Source organism: Vombatus ursinus, unplaced genomic scaffold, assembly GCF_900497805.2.
Source record: "Vombatus ursinus unplaced genomic scaffold, bare-nosed wombat genome assembly UNPS02014812.1, whole genome shotgun sequence".
Classification (NCBI taxonomy): Eukaryota; Metazoa; Chordata; class Mammalia; order Diprotodontia; family Vombatidae; genus Vombatus; species Vombatus ursinus.
In genome coordinates, this window is record NW_020954590.1 from 52,694,273 (window position 1) to 52,711,127 (window position 16,855).

The 16,855-nt window shown below is 39.9% G+C and overlaps 1 protein-coding gene across 1 annotated transcript in view; it reads left to right on the top strand.

Moving 5' to 3' along the window:
- Nucleotides 1-16,855, top strand: part of LOC114053893 (laminin subunit alpha-3-like) — a 325,673-nt gene that overhangs the window by 115,320 nt on the left and 193,498 nt on the right. Inside the window, exons 12-13 of the mRNA XM_027877010.1 lie at nt 4,993-5,130; nt 7,379-7,513. Of these exons, the coding sequence (XP_027732811.1) occupies nt 4,993-5,130; nt 7,379-7,513 (273 nt within the window). The remainder of the gene's footprint in view (nt 1-4,992; nt 5,131-7,378; nt 7,514-16,855) is intronic.

Genomic DNA, 16,855 nt, shown 5'->3' on the forward strand with positions numbered 1-16,855 from the left:
TCCCATGGGTTAAACAGAATTTGACAAAGAGGACTAGGGAGGGGTTTGGAGATCATGCCATGTAAAGACAGATTGTATTTTGTTATGGTATAAAGCTTGTATTTTGTTAGGTATTACTTTAAGTGAGGTGAACACTGCTCATCTACCATACTGTCATTGATTGGTGGAACTAAGAGTGTTAAGCCAGAGAAGAGAAGACTTAAGAGACACATGATGGCCCTCTTCAAGCATTTGAAAGTTAGCTAAGTGGAAGAGATATTAGATTTGTTCTCCTTACTGGGGATTCTGATCTTTTTTTTTTTTGAGTCAAAAGATTGTGATCTTTTGGCAGTCTGTTGAAACCTGAGGACCCGTTCTCAGAATAATGTTTTTAAATGCATAAAAGTTGTAAGATTACAAAGGAAGTTAATCATATTGAAAGTTATCTATTTGCCTCTCTCTCTCTCTCTCTCTCTCTCTCTCTCTCTCTCTCTCTTTAAAGTCCACAGACTCTTGGTTAAGAACCCCTGTCTTAGCTCTAAAAGGTAGAATTGAAATATTGGGTAGAAGTATAGAGAGGGAGATTCTCATTTCATATAAGGAAATGTGTCTCAACAATTGAACTGTCTAAAAATAGAATTTGCTACTTTGGGAGGGAATGATTGCCTATCATTGGAAGTCTTCAAGTAGAAGCTGCTGTAGGGAATGTTCCCATTTAGCCATGAGTCAGACCAGATTCCTTCTCAGTTCCCTTCTAAGCCTTAATTTTCTGTGATTCTATTTTTTTCTCCAAGGAGAGAAGGTAGAAAGAGTGAGTTTTGTAAAGGGAAGAATATTTCAGTAAGGGACATTTTAGGGGAAACATGAACATGAAGGCAAAGAAAAAAATGTCCTATCAAATTCAGGGTGTATGATCACCTTAATTTTGACATAGATTAAGAGTGTTAGGAGACTAGATGTTATTGACTCAGGAAATTTAGATAAGATTTGGGCTTGGCAGGGAAGCTAGGTGGCGCAGTTGTTAGAGCTCTGGCCATGGAGTCAAGAGGACCTGAGTTCAAATCCAGCCTCACATGCATAACACTTACTAGCAGTGTGACTCTGGGCAAGTCACTTAACCCCTATTGCCTCACCAAAAAAAAAAAAAAAAAGAGATTTGAGCTTGGAATCAGGGTCCATGAAATGACAGAGGTTCAAGAATACCTCAGCATCCCCAAGGCTATATTGACATACTTAAGCGTGTGGCTTTCTAGTTTCACCTTTTAAAAATTTGTTGTGTTACTGATTAATTCTTTGGTACTTTGGGAGAATAGTTATGTGGAAAAAAATGTGACCATGTGAAAAAATGAATATTTTTTCTATAATTTTTTGAACAGTGGAATGACATGGTCAGACTCAGACTTTAGGAGTGGCACTCTGGCAGCTCTATGGAAACAAATTGAGTTATTTTTCCTCCTTCCATCCACTCCCAAGACAAGTCCTCCAGGTCTTGGTGAATGTAATTGGATGTATTAGAAGTGGGCCTTTGCTTTTATGGAAAGCTTAGGGTCACTAAAGGAGCATCCAAAGGCAATCTAGCCCGTTCTCCTCCTCCTGTTTAATTCTGGAGTTATCTTGTTGTCCATTGTACTGTCTGATTGTACTGTCTGATACATACTGATGGATATTCCCTATCTAGTGGGACCTAAAGACCTGTCGGTAAAAAGCTTGTATTTTGTTATGGTCTAACTTTAAGTGAAGTGAACACTGCTCATCTACCCTACTGTCAGTTTCTTCACAATGGCATTTTTTCCTTAGTCATGAGACTAGTGTTGTTCATCATTCCCCCACTCCCAACTGTAGCATTTGCCGCTTTACCTGAACAACAGGTGTGCCCTACAAGGATCCCCTGGGGGCAAACAGCGTGCAAGAGAGAGTAGTTTTCTGCCTCTTAGCCCCTCTTGTTTCTGCAAACACAAATGTACTCTGCAAGTATTAAAGAGCCCTGACTCAGTCTCCTGAAGAGAAGGAGGGAGCCCTGAATATAATTTGCCTTTCCCCTTCTTAAACTCTGAAACCACAGCATTGGCACAAACATCAGACATCTCATGCAGCTTATAAGTGGATAATAAAATTAGTAACAGCATCTGTACACTCCTGAGTAATCTTTGAGTGGATACCACGTAAGAATTATGCTCTGTTGATTTCAGTACTTCAAGGAATCCACGATCTTATTGATGTGGGTACTCTCTCTATCCATGCAGATGGCAACCCATCTAGGCCTCTCTTTTCTGACGCCATTCTGGTCTATGTCCTTTCATAAATTTCCCATGGAGATTCTGCCCAATATAGAGATATTTCATGGCATTACGCTCCATTAATTATTACAAATGTGGCCTTGGGTCACTTATCATTCCCCCATGACTCATCCTAGCTAAGCATGAAGCTAAACACACATATATATATGTATATATATGTATACACACACACACACACACACACATATATACACATAAGCCTTTTGTTTCTATAAGCATGTTGATCTCCATATATAGATAGGTCTGGTTGTGTGGTACCTGTGTGACCTCAGGCAAATTGCTTAATGTCTCCAGACCTCAGTTTCCTCATCTGTAAAATGAAGGAGTTGAACAAATGACCAACCAAAGAGACCAAGGTCTTTTTCATGCTGTCCTGGTTGGTGTAAATTTGCCATGTCCAGCTAGGCTCAGCTCCCCAGGATGGGTTTCTCTATGATCTTCCCACTATGCAACCTGTCTGCCACATTTCGCCAATCAGACCTTTAGTTCCTGACTTGGGACCACATCGACCTAACTGTTGAGAACCCATTATATCCGCACTGCCCCAGACGCTGGGCTGTGCTTTATCATTACCTTAATGGCATGCTACCATGGACAAAAAACTGCCCCTCCCTGTGGTATCAGAAATTACTATTCTGTGCTCTGGGCACAGAAATTACTTAATACTACCATTGCTTTGGGAAAGGACTTACCAATCAGAGGCTCTATAGATCAACTCACTGCCCTGTGACTCTGAAGGCAAAAACACGCTTTCCTGTCCACCATTCCCCTACATAAGTATTCTGTACCTTTTAGAATATATGTTCCTTGAGGGCAGGGATGGGCTTTCTTTTTGTATTTTTATCCCCATTGCTTAACACAGTGCCTGGCACGTGGTAAAAGAGCTTAATAGATACTTTTCATTCACTGATTTCACTCATTTTAACTCTGGATCTGGCAGCTTGATGACGCAGTGGATAGAGTGCTGTGCCTAAAGTCAGTATGGCATCTTCTTGAGTTCAATTCTGGCTTCAGACACTTACTAGCTGTGTGACCCTGGGCAAGTCACTTAACCCTGTTTGCCTCAGTTTCCTCATCTGTAAAATGAGCTGGAGAAGGAAATGGCAAATCCCTCCAGTATCTTTGCCAAGAAAACCCCAAATGGGGTCACAAAGAGTCAGACACAACTGAACAAAATTCTAGATCTATGATCTTATATTCTTTTTGCTTCATCTAACACACTTCCCAGCTTCCTGCTTCTCCTTCTCTCTGGCGCATCCTTTAGCAGAATTCCAAAACTGCAGAGGGAGGTTCCTCAAGGGGAGTTCCTTAGGCAGCCAGGATAGATGGAGCGCTGTGCTTGGAGTCTGGTAGACCTAAATTCTAATCTGGATTCAGATATGTACTAGCTCTGGGACCCACGGGAAGTCACTTAACCTCTGTCTATCTCAATTTCCTCAATTGTAAAAGTGGGATAATGGTAACATCTACCTCAGGATTGTTAAGAAGATTAAATGAGGTAATATTTGCAAAGCACTTAGCACAGTTCCTACCTGACACACAATAGGTACTTAATAAATGCTTATTCCTCTCCTCCATCCTCTTCCCCCTAGATGTGCTTTCAAGAGATTTTGTCTGTCCCTCACTAATAGATACGGACCCCCAGCATACTCCAACATTGTTTTTCTTTTTCCCACCTCCTGGCAAAAGGGCTAAGGAACAATGAAATGATCAAAAGTTAGTAACAAGCTGAGAAACTGAGAAAAATCTAGATAGACCATCAACTCTATTACCAGCCCCTGAGCAATATAGAGCAATATAGAATTGGCTATGTCAGTCAACAAACACTGATTAAGACCTTACATTTCTTGTTACTGTTTTGGAGGCATAATCTTGGCTTCATTTGAATATGTGCAGATCTCTCTGTTCTGGTAAAGGAGCTCTCAACTGCAGTATCCATGGTCTGTAAACAGAAGGTGGGATGTATAGAATGTAATATTTACTGAAAAGAATGGTATTGGTATTGGTATTCTTGAATACTTTAGAACCGTTTCTTTTTTTAATGGTAATTTTTATTTTTTTTTTGTTTTCAACATTTACTTACACAAGATTTTGAGTTCCAAATTTTCACCCCATCTCGCCCCTCCCCCCACCCCAAGATGGCGTGCATTCTGAATACTCCTTCCCCTCTTCTGCCTTCCCTTCTATCTCTCCCCCCCTTCTCTTATCCCCTTCCCCTTCAATTTTCCCGTAGTGCAGGATGTATTTCTGTACCACATTTCCTGTATTTCTTATTTCCCAGTTGCATGTGAAAACATTTTTTTTAAATATGTGTTTTTAAAACTTTGGGTTCCAAATTTTCTCCCTTCCTCTCTCCCCACCCACCCTCATTGATAAGGCAAGCAACCAAATATAGGTTATATATGTGCAGTTATGCAAAACACTTCCATAGTAGACATGCTGTGGAACTGTTTCATTTTTTTTAAAAGGTGTGTGTGTGTGTGTGTGTGTGTGTGTGTGTGTGTGTGTGTTTGCTTTTAATATATCATAAATTTTTCTTCTGGTTATAGGTGGTTGTCCACCAGGATTCTTTGGACCTCAGTGCCTAGGTGAATTTCTCCTTACTTTGGATCTTAAGGCCTAGGTTTTAAATGCATAGATAAAATGATGCACATTGAGAATGAACGTGCTCTTACTCCCTTTTTTATTTTTATTTTTTAACTCTGCTGCTTTTCAGCTTGTCAGTGCTATGGCATAGGAGCATCACCTGGTGACTGTGACAGGGAGACTGGACAGTGCTTCTGTCAACCTGGATTTCGTGGTTTCTCTTGTGAGGAGTGCGCCATTGGATATTTCCACTATCCCTTCTGTCAGAGTAAGCCTTTGTATTCAGGTTGGCCTGGGAAAAGAAGGTGTACGTGGGCTAGTGATTTATCATGATTTTTTTAAAATGATTATTGTGGGAGTGAAAATTATTTACTCTTCCTAATGTAGTCAAATCTCAATAACCTAGTTGGTGCTGGGAATTAAGAAGGGGTCTGATTAGTTGAGTTTTCTACCTCCTTTTAGTTTCAACCTTTGTGGAAAATCTTTTCAAGATGAAGCAGTCTATTTTCTTGATTTAGTAAGTGGAGTGCAGTAAGTATAAGCGAATCTTTCTTTGACAACTGACTGGGGTCTTAGCGTGCCTTCGGGTAATCCAACTGAGTGACAATGGTCATTGTACAGTACTGTGGAAGTAGGAAGTGTAGGAGGTTGAGTTGAATATGTGCAGATTCCACTTATATCCTGTGAATTGTTGGATTGGGTTTATGTGTGTGTGTATATTTAAGGATAAATCCCTGGGGAGCACAAGCAAAATACAGTCCTAATAATAACATCATGAAAAATGAGTGAGCCAAAGAGCCCATTGTGGAAACAATTAATAACTTTGTGAAGCACTGCACCTCTCAGCTCCAGGCATTCTCTCTGGCTGTCCCTCGTGCCTGGAATGCTCTCCTTCTCTCCTCCCCTCGGACTACTGATCTCTCGTTTCCTTTAAGTCCCAGCTAAAATCCCACTTTCACAGGAAGCCTCCCCTAACGCTTCTTAATTCCAGTGTGCTCCCTCTGTTAATTATCTGTATATAGCTTATTTGTCTATATTTGCTTGCATGCTGTCTCCCCCATTAGTCAGTAAGCTCCTTGAGGGCAAGACAGTCTTTTGCCTCTTTTGTATACTTAGCACAGTGCCTGGCATATAGTAGGTGCATAATTCATGCTTATTAATTACCTGATTGACTAAAAGAAAATTATAATGATGCAGCCCTCAGAGGAAAAGTAATATCTCTGAGAAGTATATTAACAAAATAGAAAAAGAGAAGATTCATGAACTGAGTATGCAATTAGAACATTAAAAATCAACAAATAAGTCAACCAACATAAGCAGGAAAAATTACATCTTGGAAATTAGAGGAGAAAGCAATAACAAGAAAAACAAAAAAAATATATAGAGTTGACAAAACTAAAAGCTGGTTCTTTGAAAAGAATGACAAAATTTAGAAATCTTTTAAGTAGCCTGATCAAAAAGAACAGGGAGAAAAATAATATTGCTAAATTTTTTTAAATAAACAAAAATAAATCCCTGGTGTTAATCTTCTAATCATTTACCTCTTTCTCCTAAAAATGAAGGCCAGAAAAATTTTAGTCCCTTAGGCATCATAATTAACTATGATTAATTAGGTTCTGGTTAATTGAAGTTTTATTTTAAACTTTAATAACTTAAAACTTCATTTTGATTTTTTTGAATACCTTGTAGAAAAAGCCTCATATCTTTTCCCCATTTTTTTATGATTTGATATTTTATTTCCCCCAATTACATGCAAAAACAATCTTTAACATTTTTTTAAAATTTTGAGTTCCAAATTCTCTACCTCTTTTGTCTCCCCTCTCCCCCATTGAGAAGGCAAGTGATTTGATATAGGTTATACATGTACAGTCATGCAAAACTATTTTTATGTTAGGTATGTTGTGAAAGAAAACAGACCAAAAAAAAAAAAACCCAAGAAATATAAAGAAAGCAAAGAAAAAGTATGCTTCAATCTGCATTCACATTCCATCAGTTCTTTCTCTGGAAATGGATAGCATTTTTCATTACAAGTCAGAAGTCTTGTATCTTAAAAAAAAAATCATAGAAAGCAGTTTTGAGAAGTTTTTAATAGCATATGCATAAGTAGTCCTATCAAAACCATGATTATTGTCCAGTAGCCATCACTGTCCATTCCTGCTCATGGATTTCCTTTCCTTACAAATATATTCTACCTAATTAGGAATATTACATTGTGTTAAGAACTGTCAGACAATTTTAGAATTTTATCCACTCTGGTCATTGTTTTACATTGTCATTGGTAATATATTAAAACCAAACCCTGTGTAAAATCACAAAATCCAAGTATAACTTCTTTTGGACATTGTCCCTATAGAACTAATTACCCACCTATAATGTTGTTTCACTTATCATCATGGTTTTCTTAAATCATTTAACATTAGCCAGAGTCTGCCTGTACCACTAAAACTTTGGGAGATAAAGAAGCCAATAAGAAAAAAAACGGGGGTTTCCTCTGAAATGTTCTCCTTTTTCCATAGGATGTGAATGTAATTCAGTTGGCGTTGTCTCTGAAATATGTGATTTCCAGGGGAAGTGTCTTTGTCGCTTTGGAGTTGATGGCCCTAAGTGTGACCGCTGTAGTTCAGGTTTCTACTCTTTTCCTGCTTGTCAGGGTAAGTGTCCAAACCTTTTTGATGGTTCATTATATGTCTATTGAAACAAGCTTCACTTATTATAGAAATATAAAAGTTTTTTTACTGAGTTGGGTTAATCTGGGATTTAGTTGAATATTTTAGATTCGTAATATTCCTAAGTGATCAGCATCTGGAAACTCCTGGTTCAGGCAGCTGCTGACTTAAGTACCCTTGACTTACCTCTACGGGGTTGTTCCAGCTAGGCTGCCTTCCCTCCCTCACAGACTCATAGTGTTTAGAGCAGAAAGGGACTTCAGAAATCAAGATTTTATCCAAATGGAAATGAAAGTCTCTAGAAGTTAAGTGAATTTCCCAAATTCATACCTCCAGTTATTGATAGCAAGAGGACAAGAACTCAGATATCCTGGGACCCATTTTTTCCTTCCTTCTCAATAATCCCTTACTGTCTACATTCTCCTCCCCAATAAGTCCTGAGCCGCCTTTTCTCATCCTGCCCCAGTGCCTGACAACTGTGGTGTATGGATTTTATAGTAAATGGATGGGTCATACCATTTTGTACATATGTCCAGAACACTGCCTTTCTATGGTAATTATAGCCGCCCAAGTGGGAAACAGCCCAGTTTCCTGGTCATAGGATTTAGCATGTTACAGCAATTAATTTTTTAAAAAAAATTTCTTCCATTTTTATTGATACCTTTTTTTTACATGACGTTCATTTTTGGATATATCATCTCTCTTCTTCTCCTAAAAGCTATCCCTTGAAAAAAAAATTTGAAAAAGAAAGGGGGAAAAGGTAGTTCAGCAGATTTAACCAGCATATTGACCCAGCTGGCCCATATATTTAGTAGTCCACACCCATAGTGTCCTACCTCTGCAATGAAAGAAAGAAGGCACATTTTCTCCATGCTTCTTCTGGGCCAAGTTTTGTCAATATAATTGCAGCAGTTCATTTTATTTTATTGTTATTTCTGTGGAGTTTATTGAACTCATTATACATATCATTTGCCTGATTTTGCTTACTTCAGTTTTCTTAGGCTTTTTTGAATTCCATATACTCATCATTTCTCATGGCTCAGCATGTCCCTTTACATTCATATACCATAATTTGTTTATCCATCTCCCGATTGTTGTATTTACTGTGTCCAATTCTTTGTTTACAGGAAAAAAAGGGTGATAACATTTGTAAAAAAGGGATAATACTTGTAAAGTGCTTGGCACAGTGCCTGGCATATAGTAGGTACTTAACAAATGCTTGTTCTTTGCTCCCTCTATACTTTTTTAGGTAATGATAAATCACTAATTATGTTTCTGTGTGTCTTGATTTTTCTTTATATCATTAGCTGAACAATATAATACTAATTTTTGACTATAGTCCTTCAGAAATTTTAGCTCCTGCATGCACAGAAGCCTTTTTAATCATTTCCATGGAAGCTAAGCCTTTTGGTTCTTAGAAAATCACTGTCTGTAAATATATTCTGTGCCAAAACTTAGAAATTGATTTTCATTCCGAATAGCTAAAATAAAATATTTTTAGTATGGAGTTCCTCCTTTTTAAAAAGAATATCACTTGAGATGAATGAATATTTATAGCTTAAAGTTTGTGAAATTCTTTCCTTGAAACTGTATGGAGAAGGGGAGGGGGCAGAATAAGCATAATCACGCCTCTAATGAGTCAGAACTTAATGCTGTGGCTGCTTTTTTTTTTTTTTCATAAGTTGAAGTCAGGATTCTTTAGTCTGAATTTGTTTTCTTGGTTCTCTTTTTGTTACATCTGGTTTCCTACTTTGCGTTCCTCTCCTCCTGCATCTCAGCCAAAGCTGCCCGACTCCACCCTGCTGGGCTCACACAGGCACAAAGATGGCACACATACAGCCTGATATCTTGACAGCTGCGCAGAGGGAAGAAGAGAGAGCCAATAAATGACCGGCCCCTCTTCTGCTGCTTGTCTAGCATCGACTTCTCTGGATTTTGTAGTAGTTTAAGGTGGGGAGGAATAAGGGCACCTCTTGGGGGTTTTCTGTGGCTTTCCTGCCCTTTCCACTCCTGAGTTCTCCTCCCTCCGTCTTCTTCTCTTTGACAATCCACTTACCTACCCAAAGGGGAAGACAGGCAGGAGACAAGGCATAGTCAAGTTCCAGCCTAGGGTAAGGCCAGAAGTGATAGGTGGATATGAAATGAGCTGAATTACCAGACCCCAAAGCTGTCATGAATGATTCAGTGTCAACTTGGAAGGAGGTTTTTCAGCGGAGGATCCCAGGATCTGCGCTTGGCCCTTCAATGTCCTTTTTATCAATGCCTTGGATGAAGATATAGGTGGCACAAATGCTCAACAGATTTGCTGATGACACAAATATAGGAGAGATAGCTAACCACAGGAAAGTAAGGGGCATTTTCAAAAAGATCTGGGCAGATTAGAACATCTGGACCAAACTGAACACATAAGATGAAATTTAAGAGGGATGAACGTAAAGTTGGGTTTTTAAAAAAAATTAACTTCATAAATACAAGAGAAGAGAGGCGTGGTTAAACAACCATTTATCTAAAAAAGAACTGCGTAGTTTAGCAGAGTGTAAGCTCAATATGAGTTGACAGTGTGACGTGAACGCCAAAAAAACTAATGTGATCTGACACTCCATTGAGACATCAGGACATTCCAGGAATGCCATGCTTTAATTAGAGCACCCCTGGAGGATGGTGCTCAGCTCTAGGTGCCATCTTTTAGGAGGGACATTGATAAACTGGAGTAGGCCCAGAGGAGGTGCAGATCCTTGAGGTGACACCATATGAGGGTGGTTGAAGGAACTGGTCACGTTTAAGCTTAGCACAAAGAAGACTAAGGGGCAGGTGGAGGGAGGGTCTGATAGCTCTTGCAAGGTATTTAAGGGGCAGCTAGGTGGTACAGTAGATAGAACACCAGACCTAGAGTCAAGAAAATCTGAGTTCAAATCCAACCTCAAACGCTTACTAGCTGTGTGATCCTGGGTAAGTCACTTAACCCTGTTTGCCTCAGTTTCATCATGTGTAAAATTAACTGGAGAAGGAGATGGCAAACCACAGCGGAATCTTTGCCAAGAAAACCCCAAATAGGGTCATAAAAAGTTGAACATGACTGAAATGACTGAACAATAACCCCATGCTTCAGATGCTGCTTTAATGCATATTCATTGATGGGTCAAAAATGTCTGGTTTTAATGCTACTTTACTAAGATGTATAAGAGAAGTTGATTTTTAGCCTCAGTCCTCAAACATAATTTAAGTTTCATATACCTTGGACCCCCCCCTCCCCCCTCCTTCCTTCACTGAAATTTCTTAAAGGGTGTGGTGACATACCCTGCAGTTTGTGCCTTCAGGTTTTAAACATTTAGTTCTGGAAGCAATTGAAATAACCAAAAAGTGATGCTTGTTTTTCCTTTCTTATTCAGCCTGTAACTCCTCCACCCCACCCCCACCCCCACCCCCTTCCCCTAACTGCACCTTTGTAATTATCTTTATCTGTCTGGCCTTTGTGATCTTTTCTGAGGAGGGGGGTGGAGAGAGAATGATTCAATCCACAGAAGTTTTCAATCAGATCCAACGTGCACTGAGCTGCTGTATCAGAGGGTCCACGAATTTTTCTCTCCGGGGCAGAGTTCTTATTGCCTTGCTCTTCAGTATTTGTAAAATCCTCCTAATTTTTCCTGCCAACACAGAACCCTAGTTTTATGTTTTATATTAAATCCCTTTAATGCACTCCAGACCTTTCTGAAAGCACAATAGCTTGCTTTTAAAGATCATTTGGGGGTGACTCAGTAAAGTTTAGATTTTTGTTCTTAAAGGTAGAGGATAAAGAATCTTTTCAAAAGTGATCAAAAAAGTACTTGCAGGTGAAAAACTACATTTGTCCTTGACATTATTGTTCCAGCATTTCCGAAGATGCATGTGTATATAACTGGAGGGCAATGAATCTTGTCAGTGGTGTTACTAAAAACTGGCTGTAACGTGGAGTCCTTTACAATTAAATTTCTGTTTCCAACTAGCCTGGTTTCTCAATTTTACCCAGGGGCTGCATCCTGGCATGAAGTTAATGGGGTGGTCCTCAAGAACAGGACACAATAATTTGGGTCAGATGCATAGATTCATGTACTTTGCATGTCCCTACTTGGATAAGCTATCTATTTTGAGGCAATTTTGAAGTTTTTTTCTAATTAAATTTATCAAAATTTATTAAGCACCTAATATTCAGCAGACATTTTGTGATTGGTGCTGAGGATAAAAGACAAAAATGACAAGTATCTCTCCTCAGAATGCTTATATTCTATTGGCAGAGGGGAGCAACATTTTTTACACAAAAAAGTAAATGAAGGGGCAGCTAGGTGGTGCAGTGGGTAGAGCACTAGCCCTGGATTCAGGAGGACCTGAGTTCAGATTTGTCCTCAGACATATAACACTTACTAGCTGTGTGACCCTGGGCAAGTCACTTAACCCCATTGCCTAGCCAAAAAAAAAAACAAAACCAAAAACAAACAAACAAAAAAACCAAGTAAGTGAAAAATATGTGCAAAGCAAATGTAAAGTGATTTGGGAGGGCAGGAAACACTTTATAATTGGAGCAGTTGGGAAAGGCTTCATGTAGGAGGTTGCACTCATGCTAGGCTTTGAATCCCTCTCTCACTGAAATGCTATTCTCTTGCATGTCACGGCATCACCTCCCTGATGTCATGGTTCTCTTCAAGAATGAAGAACAAACAGCAAGTCTTGACTAGAGGCAGATATTCCAAGAGGAGGGAATGAAGAAGTACAGCATTCCAGGCATGAAAGACGGCCTATACAAAGGCACTGAGGCAGGAGAGAGGGCACTGCCTAAGACAGTTTGGCTGAAATGGGGGTGGGAGGAAGGGAAGGTAAATGAGTTTCCCAAACTAGGTTGGAATGAGGTCATGAAGAGCTTTAAATGCTAACCAGAGGAATTGGTATTTTATCCTGCAGACAATAGCAAATCACTGAAGCTTCCTTAAGTGGGGGAATGATATGGTCAGACCTATGATTCAGCAATGTCAATTTGGCAGCTACACTAATTGGAGAGGGGAGAGGCTGGAGACAGGATGGTCCAATAGGATGCTGTATTGATAATTGATTCGATATGAGCAGATAAGGAAGAAGGAATCAATCAACAAGCATTTATTTAGTGTTTACAACATTCTGTAAGTGCTGTAATAAGCTCTGGGGATGCAAAGAAAAGACAAAAGGAAGGGTCATGGATAACTGTTGTGAGCCTGGGTGATTGAAAGGATGGTTGTGTACTAGAGGAAACAGGGAAGTTAGGAAGACCAATGGGTATTTTTAAAATTTATTTTTCATTCATTTTTGATATTCTTTTATTTTTAAATTTTGAGTTCCAAATTCTTTCCCTTCCTCCCACCCATTGAGAAAGCAAGCAATGTGATATCACTTATACATGTGAAATCATGTAAAGCATTTCCATATTAGCCATTTTTTTTAAAAGCAAGAAAAAGAAAGTGAGAAAATTATACTTCTGTTTGCACTCAGAGTTCATCAGTTTTCTCTCTGGAGGTTGATAGCATTTTTTTCACCATCAGTCCTTTGGAATTGTCTTGGGTCATTGTATTGATCAGAGTGGCCAAGTCTTTCACAGTTGATCATCACTATAACATTGCTGTTGCTATGCACAGTGATTTCCTGGTTCTCCTCACTTTGTTTTGCATCAGTTCATATAAGTCTTGCCGTGTTTTTCTGAAACCACCCCCTTGTCATTTCTCACAGCAAAATACACTCCAACCAATGGGTATTTTGGAGAGATATTGAGATCTACCTTGCACCTGGTCTATTTGATATGCCAGTGGGGCATGCAGATGGAAATGACTCTCAGGCAGGTGGTGGTACAGGACTAGATCTAAAGAAAGATATGAGGGCTTAAGTTTGTCATTTCTAGATTTTTTTTTTTCACTTTTCAATTGCTTCTCATCCACCCACAGAGGACCTGGTTTGGGATAAGAAAACATGTGTATGAGTTCTAGCTCTATCACAGACCGTGTAACCTTGGACAAATCACTTAATCTCTCTTTGACTGATTTCTTCATCTATAATGATGTATAGATCTATGTCTTCATCTATAAAGACTAGATGATCTAATTAAGGTATTTTTACCTTAAATTTTTACTCTCAATTCAGTGATCTTATGACCTATATTAGAAGACTTCAGCAAGAGTGAGAAAACTAGTGGATGTATAAAGACTTATGGGAAAATTTCAAGGGCTGCAGAATCCTTTTCCCATCTAGGCAGGGACCCTGGACTTTAGTCTGGAGAACGCTTCTTTAACATCTAACATCAGCCTTCCATCGTACATTATTTAGTGGTGCTGGGATAGTGCGGTAAGTCAGACTGGATAGCCAGTTCCACGCCATTACTAACACATTGCCTAGATGGATTTTCTGGTATAAATATTCACTCTCCATTCTAAGAAGTTGTATGAAAGAAGAATTTATAATTCTCCATTTCATTGTATTCCCAAGCCCCCAGTTAGAGATAGCACTATGGAAAAACATCTAGGGGCAACTAGGGGGCTCAGTGGATAGAGCACCAGCCCTGGATTCAGGAAGATCTGAGTTCAAATCCAGCCTCAGACACAAAATAATTCCTAGCAGTATGACCTTGGGCAAGTCATTTAACCCCATTGCCTCGCCACAAAAAAAAGAAAAGAAAAACATCTAAGTTTTAAGTCTCTCCTCTCCTGGGATGAGATAGTATATGTAAACTACTTGGCAAACCTTATATAATGCTATATAAATGCTAGCTTTTTTCTAATGCATCTTCCTCTCCTTTCTCTTCTTCTCCCTCCTCTTCCTCTTCTTCCTCCTCCTCCTCCTTTTCTTCTTCTCCTCCTCTTCCTCTTTCCTCTTGTTTCTCTTAAGAAACAGCCTTTCTTCATATTTAGAGGAAAAGTCTTCAGGCTGCAATGGGAGAACGCAAAGGGAGAAATGAAATTCAGAACTACAGCCTTGGAGTCTTTAATGGGGAGAGGGGGAATTGTGGCAGAGCATTTCTTCAATAAAGCATCTGTCCTGACATGCCTCATGCCGGTTCACGTGGCTTGACTTTCCAAATCCTGGCACCTCTTCTAGTGGCTGCCTCTGCTTATTCTTCCAACTCTTCTGGCTTTCCGGGTTCTTCCTTGATTGTTGGCTCCTGCCTGGATTAGTCTTTGGAGCTAGAAAGCTCAGCCTTTAAGGGGCCATCAGGGTCATGGCAGGTCATTACCTATCCAATGGCTTTGCTCCTTCCAATTCAATCAAGGGAATCCTGTTCATGTTTCATAAAGGGATGAATCTTTCCAGTCAGTTTACCATTCTTATTAGCAGTCCCTTACTTTCTGTGATTAGATCCTAGGCTTCCTAGATTGGGGATCCTCTACAGTTGTAATGTGGCTTGGGACACTGGGACTCTATAGTTAAGGGGACATGCTCAGATCTGGGAGCTCCCCTTGGTGGCTTCGGGTACAATTGGAAGTGGCCTCTAGTTATCACTGTGGCAGTTAGTTCTTCCTGTATCTGTGCTCTCTTGGAGTTTGTCCCAGAACCTGTACGGGTGATTCCTGACAACAATGCCCCAGACCCCAGGGGGAATGAAACCCCTTGAGGCTGCAGCACCTGGTGGCTGTGATATCTTACTTAGGGAAGTTGCTATGGGGATGGCAAACCCAAGGACTACCACTACTGACTCGTCTGACTGCCAAGCATTCCCCAAGGAGCTCACTCTCTGACAGTCAGAGACTGGGTGCCTACAAAAGCCATGTCTCTGAAACAAAGAGAGTAAGTTAGAACAAAAAAGATTGTGTCATTCCTTTTATAGTGGGGTTCTGCTGCTATAGAGTGTTGCAGTTGGAAAGGAACTTAGAGATTATCTAGTCTCCAACCATCTTAAAATCTAGATGAGGAAACTAGAGAGGTGAGGTGACCTGCAACTCCACAAAGCTAGTATGTAGACACTAGTGTAGACATTCGTGTAGACAGTGTATGGATAAGTGTAGACAAGAGAATAGATAAGGAGGGGAAATGTAAAGGAGAAATTAAGTCAACAAACATTTATCAATCGCTCTGGGCAAGGCACCTTGCTAAATTCTGAGAATAAAAATATATACAAAATTAAAGATAGTCCCTGCCCTCAAGAATCTATCTAAATAATTTGTAAAATAATAATATAAATAACAAAATAATTTATAAATAATATATCAAAGGAAGCTGAAAAAAAGGGAGGCGGGGAGCGAAGCTATCCATTCAAGTCACTTGATTGGCCTGGACACTTTCCTTAAAATGGAGTTCGGGAAGGAGCTAACCAATCAAGCAGAAAGTCATTCAGTTCAATAAGTAGTACATTGTGCTGACCCTCTCTGTAGGCAGAATTGGTATAAATTTTTGTTGTTCAGTTGTTTCAGACTCTTCATGACCCTATTAGACATTTTCTTGGCAAAGATGCTGGGATGGTTTGCCATTTCCTTCTCCAGCTCATTTTACAGATGAGGAAACTGAGGCAAACAGGGTTAAGTGACTTGCCTAGGGTGACATAACTAGTAAGTGTCTGAGGCCAGATTTGAATTCAGGTCTTTCTGACTCCAAGCCTAGTGCTCTATCCACTGCACCACATAGCTCCAGAGTAAACTGAGGAGACAATGATTCCTCTCTCTCTTTAATGAAGCAAAGGGTCTTTCCTCATCCAGCATTTCCCTATACTAGTAAAATGAAAAAAAATCTACTTCTTATGCCTGTCTGTCACATTAGGACAGATTAGTTTCCCAGGCAAACTAGACGAGTCTGTAAAAGAATCAAATTTAAGAACAGACTTTTTGCTTTGATTGTTGCAGGGAGGGGGAAGAAAAAAGAGAGGAGAGGAGATTGGGAAGGTTGCTGAGGAAAGGTCCCTAAACCGGAAGCTGCCTGGAGAGTCCTGGTTTTGCTGTTGGGGGAAAGCTTCATAGCCAGAGGAGGGCAGCTAGAGAATCCCGATGGTTTAAGGGGAAGGGCTGGGGTAGTGGAGGGAGTCTGAAAAGAAATCTCTTCCTTCAGTTTGCTTTCTTACTACCTCCTCATCCGGCAGAAGACTGGAGCAGTTATATAAAAGTGGGTTTGGGGAACATTTGTAGTTTTCCCTCTGGCCTGTATCCCTAGGTCCAGTCAACCATAAGGACAGATCATAGTCTGGCGGTGCAGAGCTGATGGCTCTGTGTGTGGGCTGCCCTCAGCTGAGAGAGCTGCCACTTTCCTGGCACCATCAAGGAAAAATGCTTTTCAGCTGCTACAACTGAGAGGCTGTCCCTGAGCCATGAGGAACTTTGTTTATCCTCCTTTTTTTGCTCCTCAGAACCATGG